The 12,870-nt window shown below is 41.6% G+C and overlaps 1 protein-coding gene across 4 annotated transcripts in view; it reads right to left on the minus strand.

Moving 5' to 3' along the window:
• Window positions 1-12,870, minus strand: part of SORT1 (sortilin 1) — a 73,436-nt gene that overhangs the window by 11,130 nt on the left and 49,436 nt on the right. For all 4 annotated transcript variants that reach the window (XM_059927247.1, XM_059927230.1, XM_059927239.1 and 1 more), the window contains exons 9-14: window positions 9,593-9,737; window positions 8,574-8,729; window positions 6,841-6,947; window positions 4,061-4,163; window positions 3,557-3,725; window positions 2,778-2,968 (exon numbers count right to left, since the gene is read on the minus strand). In XM_059927247.1, coding sequence (XP_059783230.1) covers window positions 2,778-2,968; window positions 3,557-3,725; window positions 4,061-4,163; window positions 6,841-6,947; window positions 8,574-8,729; window positions 9,593-9,737 — 871 coding nt within the window. The remainder of the gene's footprint in view (window positions 1-2,777; window positions 2,969-3,556; window positions 3,726-4,060; window positions 4,164-6,840; window positions 6,948-8,573; window positions 8,730-9,592; window positions 9,738-12,870) is intronic.

Consider the following 12,870-nt stretch of genomic DNA (forward strand, 5'->3'; position numbering starts at 1 on the left):
AAGACAGGCTGTTCAGGAAACTGCATGGGACAGAACCCACCCATGTGAGGCAGCTGCCAGGCAATAGGAAGAACGAGGAGAAGAAAAGTAGGGATGTCTGACTCAACCTATTGCTTCACTTTGGAATTGCAAATGAAAGTTAACATTAGTGGGAGCCTACCAGCAACTGACTTTTCTTCATGCCAAGGGACTCCTGTCTTTGCATCTCATGGCCCATTTGGGTTCTAGGAAAAACCTTATTTTTGACGTGGGGAGCTGGATGGAGAACCTCTAAGGTTCCTTCCAGACTGAGAAGCTGCTGTCTTTAAGTCTTGCACACCTGTGCCCCTGGTCAGCAGGAGCTGTCAGAGGTAAGCAACCAGATGCTTGCCTTTAGGACAAGACACCAATTAGCCAAAAGCATGGGTTTAATTTCACTATGGGTTAGTTTGCTTCAAACGGAAGGGGAAACATACTTTCTAGACTTTTAACTCTTGTTGACTGGCTTTCAAATGAAGACTGTTATGACAGTCAACCTGGCTTAGTTTGTCATATCATCCACTCCTGGAAAAATGACCCAAAGGCTGTGGCCTAAAGACTGTGGATTAGGTTTTTATCTTTTGGGATGTGAAGACCAGCACAGGGCCTGTTAAAGAGCAGGGGCTTAACAAATCTTTTAATGATGTTAAACTTCAGGGATAACTGTAGAGCTGCCTGCTGAGGGGAAAACTTAAAAGCCAGCTCCTTTACAGCCTATTTAGTGAATTTAGATTATAATGACTCTCCGATTTTAAATCATTGAAACATCTTGTAGAAAAGTAAGGTCCAAACTGAGTGCTTCTGCTTCCTGCAGGACTCACTAAATTAACATGCTGAGGAAACGGGCCCCTGACACAGGCTAATAACAGTCAGGACCAAATTTAACCAGAGCTTCTCGAAACTTAAGTCTTCTATCGTATTATGCCAGAAAGCAACTACGGGTCACGGGTGGTCACTTTTTCTCCCGTTTTTTCTTTTATCCTCCATGTTTTCAGGACAATGTCAGCATCTTTGGTACTGGGGGCCTGGGTTTGCTTGTGATTTCTTAGGAACACCTTGCAATGAATATTTTAACTTCTCTGAAGCCATTTTCTGGGCCTGCCTTCCAGTTTGAAGTCACAGCATTCCGAAATGGTCAAGCCAAACTCTTTGCATGAAAACTTCCTCACTTCAACATTTTGATAAGTGACACAATCAGTTAGATGCTCTTTGTAACACACTTTCCTCTAGCGCTTCTTCTACAGTTTTGCTGTAATCAAGTGTGAAAAACCCTGAAGTGTTATGAAATAGTTTTAGACAAACATAAACATGCATTATCCTTACAAGCAGAAAAAACTCTCAGAAAATGCTACAGAGATCTAAAGTGCAAAACTATACTCTCCTAGATGTCCACATGCGGCTGGTCTGAATTGAGATTCACCATAAGGGTGAGTGTAAAATATGCACTGGATTTTAGGCCCTAGTTAGAAGAAAAAGAATGTAACAGATGGCCAAAAATCACATGAAAAGATGCTCAACATCACAAATTATCAGAGAAATACAAATCAAAACTACAATGAGGTATCGCCTCACACCGGTCAGACTGGCCATCACCAAAAAGTCTACAAATAATAAATGCTGGAGAGGGTGTGGAGAAAAGGGAACCCTCCTACACTGTTGGTGGGAATGTAAATTGGTACAGCCACTATGGAGAACAGTATGGAGGTTCCTTAAAAAACTAAAAATAGAACTACCATATGATCCAGCAATCCGACTCCTGGGCATTTATCCAGAGAAAACCATAACCCAAACGGATACATGCACCCCAATGTTCATTGCAGCACTGTTTACAATAGCCAAGACATGGAAGCAACCTAAATGTCCATCGACAGAGGAATGGATAAAGAAGATGTGGTACATATATACAATGGAATATTACTCAGCCATAAAAAGAATGAAATAATGCCATTTGCAGCAACATGGATGGACCTAGAGATTATCGTACTAAGTGAAGTAAGCCAGACAGAGAAAAACAAATACCATATGATATTGCTTATATGTGGAATCTAAAAAAAAGGTACAAATGAACTTATTTACAAAACAGAAATAGAGTCACAGATGTAGAAAACAAACTTATGGTTACCAGGGCAGAAAGGGGGGAGAGGGATAAACTGGGAGATTGGGATTGACATATATACACTACTATATATACAATAGATAACTAATAAGGACCTATTGTATAGCACAGGGAACTCTACTCAATACTCTGTATTGACCTATATGGGAAAAGAATCTAAAGAAGAGTGGACATATGTATATGTATAACTGATTCACTTTGCTGTACAGCAGAAACTAACACAACATTGTAAATCAACTATACTCCAATAAAAATTTTAAAATACCTTAAAGAATGTAAAATATTTCATTAATAATTTAAAAACATTGCTTACACGTTAAAATGATAGTATTTTGGACATACTGAAATAACTATATTATTAAAATAAATTTTGCCTCTTTTACTTTTATAATGTAGCTAGCTGATAGAATAATTTAAATTATATATGTGGCTCTCATTTTATTTCTCTTGGACAGTGCTAATCCAAAGAGGGAAGTGCTTTTCTGGTACCATCCCTTTGCCTGCTAACCCACATGGAACATCCTTCAGTCCTCTTTCACACACATGATTTTCTTATTCCAGCTAGAAGAAATTAAACTGAATCGGTTATTTAGGAAAATGGGCTTAAAAGTTTCTGGTAGAAAAGTTCAAAGGAGACACTCACAGTTCCTTTCAAGGATATCTTTAAAATCGATGGTGTAGGAGACCCACTGGCGAGCCAGGAAAGATTCTGTGAAACCCCAGATGCTGATGTTCATGGACTTAGCTCCGGGTTCTGAAGCCAGGCCAGTAAAGTAGATAGGCTCCCTGGTAAACATGTAGGTTTGCCAGCACTGACCCTCGTCTGTGGAGAACCTGAAACCACAATTAGAGAAGGATCATGAGAGAGGACCAACATTTATGGGAATATCAGGAAACCACCGGCTGTTTCATCCCAAATCAGAGAAAAACTCTCATATTTAGGTGATGGCTTACTGACTGTTATATTAATTTTTAATGCCTATAGTTAACGGGGAAAAGGGATTCACTCAAATATTATGGAAGAAAATGCCTTTATAAAAATTCTTCCAAAGGAAAGAAAGGATAGTGACCCACATAAGAGTGGGCTTCTAAGTCAACAAACAGAAATTATATAATAAGAACTTGTACTTAAGGAGTCATTTCCCCTCCAGAGTGCTTAAATGCTCCCATAATATTCTTGTTGGGAGGGAGAAGAGTATTTTTTAAAAGTGACGAAAAGTGTTAGCTAGAGGGAGTCAGAGGAAAAAACAAAGCCATTTAATTTGAGTTGCTCTAAATGCAATCCTTTCAAGCACCTTCCCTACAGCTCTGTAGAATGCACAAATCTGAATCAGGGACTGTAACTTCCCCCCAACAAACTGACAAACATCCCACAGTTGCTCTCTATGCAGATAGTGTGGGTGGAGCTGAGCTCATGCATACTTAATCACATTGATAGGACGGCTGCTGTGCTCGATGGCTACAATGATGCCTCCGGAATCCAGGATGGTGTAATAGTGAGGTCCTTCCAGCATCTTCAGCCAGGAGTAACCCCCATCATCTGAGATGTACACATCTGGGATCATCACTGAGATGGCATCCCCCACGCTACCTACAACACAATCCACCATCTCATCAGCATACATCGGCAACGAAACAGAGAGGATTTACTGTCAAGAGAATAATTCTGAATGAGTTTATTCTGATTATTTCCCATCATGCCTCTTGTAATTGAAAAAAAGGCCACTGATAATTTGGTAAAGGGAGAAGTCATGTTGCTCTCTGATGAGAGTCTATGAAAAACCCACAGTATCATTATCTTGCAAGAAATTCTGCAAAGGATGGTAAAAGCCACGTATGGTGGTTTTCTCACAGGGTTCGACACTGTGACTGAGTTTCAGTGTGCTCAACCACTTCTTCCTGCGGAAGTGAGGGTGGGCTGCTTACCGTGGGCGATGACTATGCCAACAGCATTAGGCTCTGAGAGAGGGGCCATTGGAACGTTTAGTTTCTGGGAGATGCTGTAGGAAGCGTGAATATGAAGGCTGCACTGTGGAAAGAAAGCAAAGCTTAGATTAAAACCAAAGGTGCAATTTTTTTACTCATCTCACAGAGTCTTCTAATAAGGCTTTGAATGTATTAACCCAGACTTCCGTGGGATACTCTTCTTAAAAAATTGTGGTAAAAATCACATACCATAAAATTTATCATCTTAACCATTTTTAAGTGTGCAGTTCAGTAGTGTTAAGTACATTCACACTGTTGTGCAGCCATCACCACCATCCATCTCTGGAACTTCTGTGTCCTGCAAAACTGAAACTCTGTGCCTGTTAAACAGTAACTCCCCATTCCCCCTTCCCCCGACGCTGGCAACTACTATTCTACTTTCTGTCTCTATAAATGTGACTAGTCTAGGTATTTCATATAAGTGAAACCATACGGTATTTGTCCTTCTGTGACTGGCTTAGTTCACTTGGCATAATGTCCTTACAGTCCAGCCATGTTGCAGCATGTGCCAGAATACCCTGCCTTTATAAGACTGAATATTATTCCATTGTATTTATACACCACATTTTGCTTATTCATTCATCTGTCAATGGACATTTAGATTGCTTCCATCTTTCAGCTATTGTGAGTAATGCTGCTTATAAACATGCATGTTCAAATATCTCTTGAGACACTGCTTTCAATTCTTTGGGATATATACCCAGAAGTGGAGTTGCCGGATCATATGGTAGTTCTACATTTAACTTTTTGAGGAACCCTCATATTGTTTTCCATAGCAGCTGCACAATTTTCATTCCCACCAGCAGTGCACAGGGTTCCAATTTCTCCACATCCATGTCAACACTTGTTATTTTTTATTTTTTGGATAGTAGCCATCCTAATGGATCTGAGGTGATCTCTCGCAAATCAAAAATTTTGATTTGCATTTCCCTAATAATTGGTGATATTGAGCATCTTTTCATGTGCTTACTGGCCATTTGTATATTTTCTTTAGAGAAATGTTTATTCATGTCCTTTGCCCATTTTTAATGTGGGTTATTCGTTTTTTTTGTTATTGAGTTATAGGCTCAGTGGGATATTCTTGATTCTGAAATGCATTAGTATATTTGGGAAAAAACTATGCAATTATTTTCGCATGTGTATCTGTCTTAGTTTACTTTATTCCTGCACTACACCAAAGCCTCTGATCAATATTTAAAGTATGATTCCACACAAATAAACTTGATGAACGCCTGACATACTTCAGATGCTGTACAAGATGTGGCGGTGATTTGAATAAGACCCAGTCCTGTCTTTAAGAAATATTTCTCAGAAACTAGTTGAGGTATAAAGCAGGATGAAAATTAGTGCTTTACAAGAGGTTCAAATTGGTTAAAATGTTAATATTATGCCATGTATATTTTACTGCAATAAAAAAAAGCTTCAAGCAAACTGCTAATGAAACGAACAGCACTGATTAGCTCTAACTGAAGATGGGCACTAAGGATGGTTAGGATTTCTACTAACTCTAATGAACTGGGGGTAGGGGAGACAGGTACAACTTCCCCAGGAATAATGTGGGCAGGAGGCAGCTACATGCAGGGTGTTCCGGGAGCAGCAGAAGTTACAAGGGGTGTGCCAGTGATAAAATGACAATGAAAAGGCAGAAGATAGCCTGACAGGGAAGGAGGGGACCTTCATTCGCCAGATCACAGGCAAAGGGGAACCACAAAGAATGTTGGGGAGGGAGAGACACAGCAGCGTGAGGGTGTCAAGGTAAGTAAAGAGGCCACTTTACCTGCCCAGGCTTAAGGTGAGAAGGGCAGGTGCAGGGCAAGGCCAGCGTGGAGGGATGGAAAAAGGGGAGCAGGAGGGGGAGAGACACTCGACAGCACTCATGAATACAGAGAAGAGGGAGGGTGTGATGGGGGTGGTGTAGGTACATTTATCTCACACTGTCTGAGGCTCTTAAAACAAAACAGAAAGCCCAGCCGGGACAGCAGAGTGCATATCAGCCACAGGTACTCTGAGGAGAGCTTGGAATTACCAACACTGTCACTTTTGAAGAAAACTCCCAGGGTTCCACTAAGCTCCTCTCAAATTCTGTAAAAGTCAGACATAAAGCTTGTTTTTTTTTTTGTTTGTTTGTTTTTTCTCGGCTGTCAAGACCTGTCAGTCATGAAACCTGGGATCTCCTGGAGCGATACGTTTGTATTTCTAGTTCTTGGTCTCTCCTCAGAGGGCTCATCTCCTGCTTCCACGTGCCACACCGGGTCACCACCCATACCCACCGGCCACGTGGAGCCTTGGCAGAGGGGAAGAGAGGCCAAGTTCTCTTTCATTTGCTTCTGGCCAGTACGGCTTTGCACTGCTCACGAATGGCTGGTCTATGGCTTTCTGTAGAATTCCTGAAGTTTCATAGCTGCCATCATGACTCCTAACTAATCACCGGCCCATCTGTCCACTCTGTTTTCATTCAGCAGTTTAGTACAACACAAATTGTTAGTCTTCAATTTTGTTTTTCTTTAAACACAAATAAGCCATAATATTTTGGTCTTTCTTCGCCGTTCCTATTTCCTACATCCTAGTTAATTTCAACCCCTCATTTCCAAATTTTCCGCCTTTATCTGTAGACCCTCATCAAGTACAAAACTTCATTATTCAAAAGCCTGGCACTAATAAGAGCAGAACAGAATGGCTGCTTTGCTCCAAATACACATGACAGTTGGAGTAAAACAAACCTCGTTCTTATTTTTTGCAGTAGCATCGCATTCACTGTTCTCAGGCTTCCTCAGGTGCTTCCACCTTCCTCCTTGGTCAAAAGTGATCATCGTCTGGATAGAATTATCTGAATAGGAAAAGGATGATATTAAGCCTGATACACTGGAAGCACCCTATTAAATTCAGTTTATCGTTGCATAACTCTCTCCTAACAGAGACTATGTAACACCGTTAGAACCCTGGAGTCCCACAAGCTTGTTACATCCAGTGAAATGGCTCAGTGCTGGTGAGTAGGATATTTGAAGGAGGCTTCCCACTGAACAGGATCCAACTGATTCCAGAAATCATCTACACTGATACTCTTGTAAAAAGATACCTTTATCTCCTTACCAGCACTAACAGGCTGACGTCTATTCTTCTTCCTTGTTTGCTTGCCTTGGAAGTAAAATCTACAGTGGGAAGGCATTCTAATCATGACTCAGACAAGGCCATGATACGGGGCTTGTTTTAGTGAATCTCAAGCTTTGAATGTATCTGCATAAGTCTCAGTTAATAATTCCTAATTTTTGTCTCTCTGCCCCTCCATATCCTATCCCTCTTTTACCTCTTCCTTTTTTTTCTTCATGTGTCTTCCCCATTCTCTATTCTTAATGATATAAATTGTTGCAGGTTTAAATTCAAAGATATTATGCTTTGAGTTTCTCAAGGAAAATCAAAAAAGAAGTAAATAAGGTAAATTTCATTTATTCAATAGATGTTTTATTGCCTGTCCACTATGTGAAAATTGCTGTAAGGCTTTGGGAATATATCAGTGAACAAATCAGGAAAAAAAACTTTGTGAAATATATATTCTAGTAAGGTGAGGCAGACAAACACTAGACATTGTACACAGGTAAATTAGTTAGTATGTTAGAAAATAAGTGCTATGGAAAAGACTTGCACAGCTAGAGGGGGACTCAGAGTGTGCGTGTGTAGGGGCAGGCAGACTGACATTTAAAATAGGATAGTCAGGGCAGGTCTCGTCAGAAAGTAACACAACCAAAGGCTGGGAGGAGGAAAGCGTCAGCCTTACAGATATGTGAGGAAAGAGAGAGAACAGTCAGTGCAAATCTCTCAGCCATGAGTGTGCGATTCTGGTGTGTTTAAGGACTGGCAGAGGGCTGGAGTGACTACAGGAGAGTGAGCAAAGCAGAGAGGAGCTGGAAGTGAGGTCAGGGAGGAACTAGGGTGTCAACATCACTTGGACTTTGCAAGGTCTTTACAAAGTGAAAACAAACATCCCCCACCTCCTTTCAAAAAGTGAATACATAAATAAACAAAACCTAAACAAATCTTTGTACTTTAGAGTAATGTGTTTACTTGTACAACTGGGCCACAGTAAAGGTAAGGTCTGAGAACCACTGAAGAGAACGCAAGAGGAATCTCGGCTGGCTATCACTCCGCCCTCCACAAGGCGAAAAGCAGTAAGTGGTCTAAACTTCCTGCAGGCCTGAACCTCCCAACACAGAAGACTTATTTTATAAACTAAACAACGTAGAACCCCCCCCCCCCAATTCTTTCTTTCTGCCTGCTGCTGTTTTGTTCTTTCTTAGTTCTATTTACCATAACTTATTTAAAATAGAGAGCCAGAATTTACATGGATAGCCTTGTTGACTAGGCAAGCAACATTACTGGGGAGGATAGGATCATCAGTTTCCCCAAAAGCCTCCACTCCCAACATGTTCAGCTGAAGGAGAGCTGTGCTGAGACCCACCTTCTGAGAGCACACTTGTCATGTAGACCCCACGGAGGGAGGTCACGTTGGTAAAGTCTGTCTCGCCACCTGTGGTTGTGTAGAGATGTCGGTCCAAGGACTTGGAATAGACAATGCCTCGATCATCCGAGGTAAATATAGTGCCAAATCCGGTATCTGGAACAGGCAAACAAACAAAAACACTAAGTCTTGGGAGGGAACAGAGAGAAAACAATAGTCTAGTCATACACATGACACATGACTGACTGACTGCACACATCAGCCAACTGTCTCTCTTCATGAGGTACACGCAGACCTGAGAGTCAATCAAGGTTTGATACTCAAGATCTTCGTGGCCATCTTTAATTCTAGTACCCAGTTTAGTGCCTGAAATATAGCAGATGCTGAATTTGTTGAATAAATTAATCAGATGTTACAGAAAAGCTCTTCTCAGTTATACTCTGGTGGCAGAGGCACTGTATTTAGCTTCATATCTTACACATCTTTAAATCTTTACACTCTAAAATAATGCTTCTCAAACTATGGTGAAGGATCAATTTTAAAATTTCAATTATGTCACAAACTGATGCTTTTGTAAATATAACAAAAATTTATCACTAGAAAAATGAAATACAAAAGAAAGAAAAAATATAATCATCAAAATTTTTTTTTATTATTAGAGTTAACAGATACAAAATTTCTTTGTCAAAGGGCTGTAAGAGTTTCTAAATGCTCGCTCTTGCTTTCCGTACATATTTGGTAATAAAGCATTTGCAAATCAGTACCAGTCCTCCGACCATTCTTTGAGCAGCACTGCTCTAGAACACCTGGACATACTATACAAACCGCCTTAGAGGGTCAAAGCAAGTGGCCTTTTCAACAGAGGCTACATATCATCTCTAAGACAGAGTATTCAGTAGGCCACTAATAAATTCCTAGGGGTAAAAGGAAAAATTGACACGTAAGAAGGAAAGCTACTAAAGTAGGGTTTGGAGCTTAAATCTCTGTGCTTCTAGGGTGAGCCGCTGCACAGCTCTTACCTCCAGGTTCGTCTACATGCATGAACACCATGTCATCATTAGCTGCTAGAATAGAATAGAATTGTTCCTGCCCCACAGAGGGGAGCTGGGCCATACTCCATGTGTCCCCTCGATCTGTTGACACATGAATCCTTCTTGTTGTATCCTGGAACAAATGCCAATATTTATCTTTTAAATTTCTACCAAGATGCCATGTGCAGTGACACGAATAGGTACATTATTATTAATAATTATATGTATCATTATCCATTTCCTCACTGGGTACAACTGTTAAAAATGAAAGGTCCTAGTATCAATTACCAAAGCTATTTCTAACCTCTTGCAAAGATCCAGGCACTGGAACAATCCATCCTATTGTAAGTAAGGTTATCCTGGTTTCCTCTTTGGCTTCTTCATTCTGGTGCGGCCCCCTAAGATATTAACCTCCCAACTTCTGACATGCCAATTTCCTTCAATAGAGATTAGGGTTTGTCGGGACCATCATTAGTTTGGCTCTATAGCCATTCGCATATGCTTGCTCAGATAATTCTTCATTCTTTTTATTTTTTAATTGATTAATTTATTTATTTATTTATTTATTTTTGGCTGCATTGGGTCCTCGTCGCTGCGCGCGGGCTTTCTTTAGTTGCAGCGAGCGGGGGCTACTCTTTGTTGTGGTGCGCAGGCTTCTCATTGCAGTGGCTTCTCTTGTTGTGGAGCACGGGCTCTAGGCGCATGGACTTCAGTAGTTGTGGCATGCAGGCTCAGTAGTTGTGGCTCGCAGGCTCTAGAGCGCAGGCTCAGTAGTTGTGGCGCACGGGCTTAGTTGCTCTGCGGCATGTGGGATCTTCCTGGACCAGGGCTCGAACCCGTGTCCCCTGCATTGGCAGGCGGATTCTTAACCACTGCACCACCAGGGAAGCCCTCAGATAATTCTTAAAATGATGACTGCTGCATAGAAGTTTGGTCCCTTTGAGACAGTCCTGGCATAATCCAAAGAATTAGATAATTAAGGGTCTAGAAAACGGAGATGAAACGCAGGCTTGGGAAATCATGAGGGAAGTCAAAATGTGACATGTCTCCCCTTTTTTTTTTTTTAACATCTTTATTGGAGTATAATTGCTTTATATTGGTGTGTTCGCTTCTGCTGTATAACAAAGTGAATCAGCTATACATGACATGTCTCCTCTTTAAGGAAGGCTCTCAGAACAGCCATGATGGAGGGAACATGCCAGGCTGGGAAGAGGCCAAGGAGAGTCAGAAATTAATATAATGAAGCTGATCAGGGAGTATTTAGCTGTTAAAAGGAGTCTGTTGAGGAGGCAATTAACACGTACTGTCTGATAAATAGTTTAAAATAGCTTCTAGACACAGTTTAGCCAGGGCACAAGAATTAGTCCCAGAGCCTCCTTATGTTAAATACTCTTCAGTGACAAGTACATTTAACTTATTTTTCTAACTTACATCTTAGATGTTTACTGTGAATCTTACTGTCACTGTTATAGGTAGAAACTAGAGTTCAAAAGCACACAGCAGAATTTTAATTTTGTAGCAGTATAGAGTATAGGCGACTACCTCTGGAATTAGACAGTCTGGTTTCCACCAGGGTTCCACCTCTGGGTGACCCTAGACAAGTTACTCAATTTCCTCAAATAAAAACCGAGATAACAGTATGAACTTACAGGGTTGTTGGGAGGATTGTTATAAAACTGCTCCAGGGCGTGATCTGTAGTTACTATGTCTACTTCCCCATCTCCAATTCTCTCTGAACCCACTCCAATCAGCCTTTTAACTTCAGTACTCCAAGGAAACTGCTTTCATCGAGGTCACCAACAACCTATACTTTTCCAACTCCAGTGGATAATTCTCAGAACTCATCTAACTACACATTTCAGCTGAGTTTAACACAGCTGACCACTTCTTCCTCCTTGAAACATTTCTTTCACTTGGCTTTCATGACATCACCTGTCCTATTTCCCCCACCTCACTGGTCCCTCCCTCTAAGTCCTCTTTGCTGACTTGAACAGTCTCTTTCCAACCTTTCCCTGCTGGGGTGATTCAGGGCACCAGGTGCTCAGCCCTCCCACCTCTTCTCAACTGACTCATTCCTCCACAAGATACCGTCTAGTCACATGGCCAGATGAGAGTATACCATATGATTATACCATATAATTTTGGGAGATTCATATACCCAAGTGTTTACTTGACATTTCCACCTAGATATCTAATAGGCATCTCGCATCCAAAGCTGAATTCTTGATTTTCTTCCCACAAACTTGCTTCTCCTGCAGTCTTTGCCGTCTCAGTAAATGGCACCACCACTCACCCACCAGTTGCTCAAGCCAAAGACTCTAAAGTTATCCTTGGTTCATCTTATTCTCTCACAATCCGCCTCTAATCCATCAGCAAACACTATTGGTGATACATTTAAAAATATATCCACAATCTTACCATGTCTCCCCTCATCCACTGTTAACAGCCTGGTCCAACGTACCATCTCTCTCACTACCGCTCCTGCTGCTTCCACTCCTGCCCCATGAGGCTACCCTACGCACACCTATTCTGTTAGAAGAGAAGGCCAGCTACGCCATTCCCCTGCATGAAACCTTTTCACAGCTTCCCAACACGTGAAGAATGGAAGCCAAGGCTTAATCACAACCTATAAAGGCCCTGTGCAATCTGGCCACTGGCTGCCCATCTTTGGACCACCCTTCCCTATGCTCCAGCCATGCTGCTCTTCTCACTTTTCTTCAGTATTCCAAGCATGCTCCAGCCTGAGGGTCTTTGCACTCACTGCTTCCTCAGCCTAGATGTCCACGCGGCTGTGCTCTCACTTCAGTCAGGTCTCAGAGAGCCCATCCAAACCACCCTATCTAAAACAGTGCTGCTCTGGGACTTCCCTGGTGGTCCAGTGGTTAAGAATCCACCTTCCAATGCAGGGGATGCGGGTTCAATCCCTGGTCAGGGAGCGAAGGTTCCACGGGCCGCGGGTCAACTAAGCCTGTGCGCCGCAACTACTGAGCCCGTGTGCTGCAAACTACAGAGCCCACACACACTAGAGCCCGCGCGCCACAACTACAGAGAAGCCTGTGCACCACAGTGTAGATCCCACGCAGCTAAATAAATAAATAAATAAATAAATAAATAAATAAATAAATAAAATAGCGCTGCTCCAATTCCCGCCTCTTTCTATGTATTCACTCTGCTTTAGGTTTCTTCACAGCTTTAATCATTACCTGATATTATATCATATTTATCAGTTTAGTATCTATCTCCCTACTTGAATAGAAACTCTGAGA

This window comes from Balaenoptera ricei, chromosome 1, assembly GCF_028023285.1.
Source record: "Balaenoptera ricei isolate mBalRic1 chromosome 1, mBalRic1.hap2, whole genome shotgun sequence".
NCBI lineage: Eukaryota > Metazoa > Chordata > Mammalia > Artiodactyla > Balaenopteridae > Balaenoptera > Balaenoptera ricei.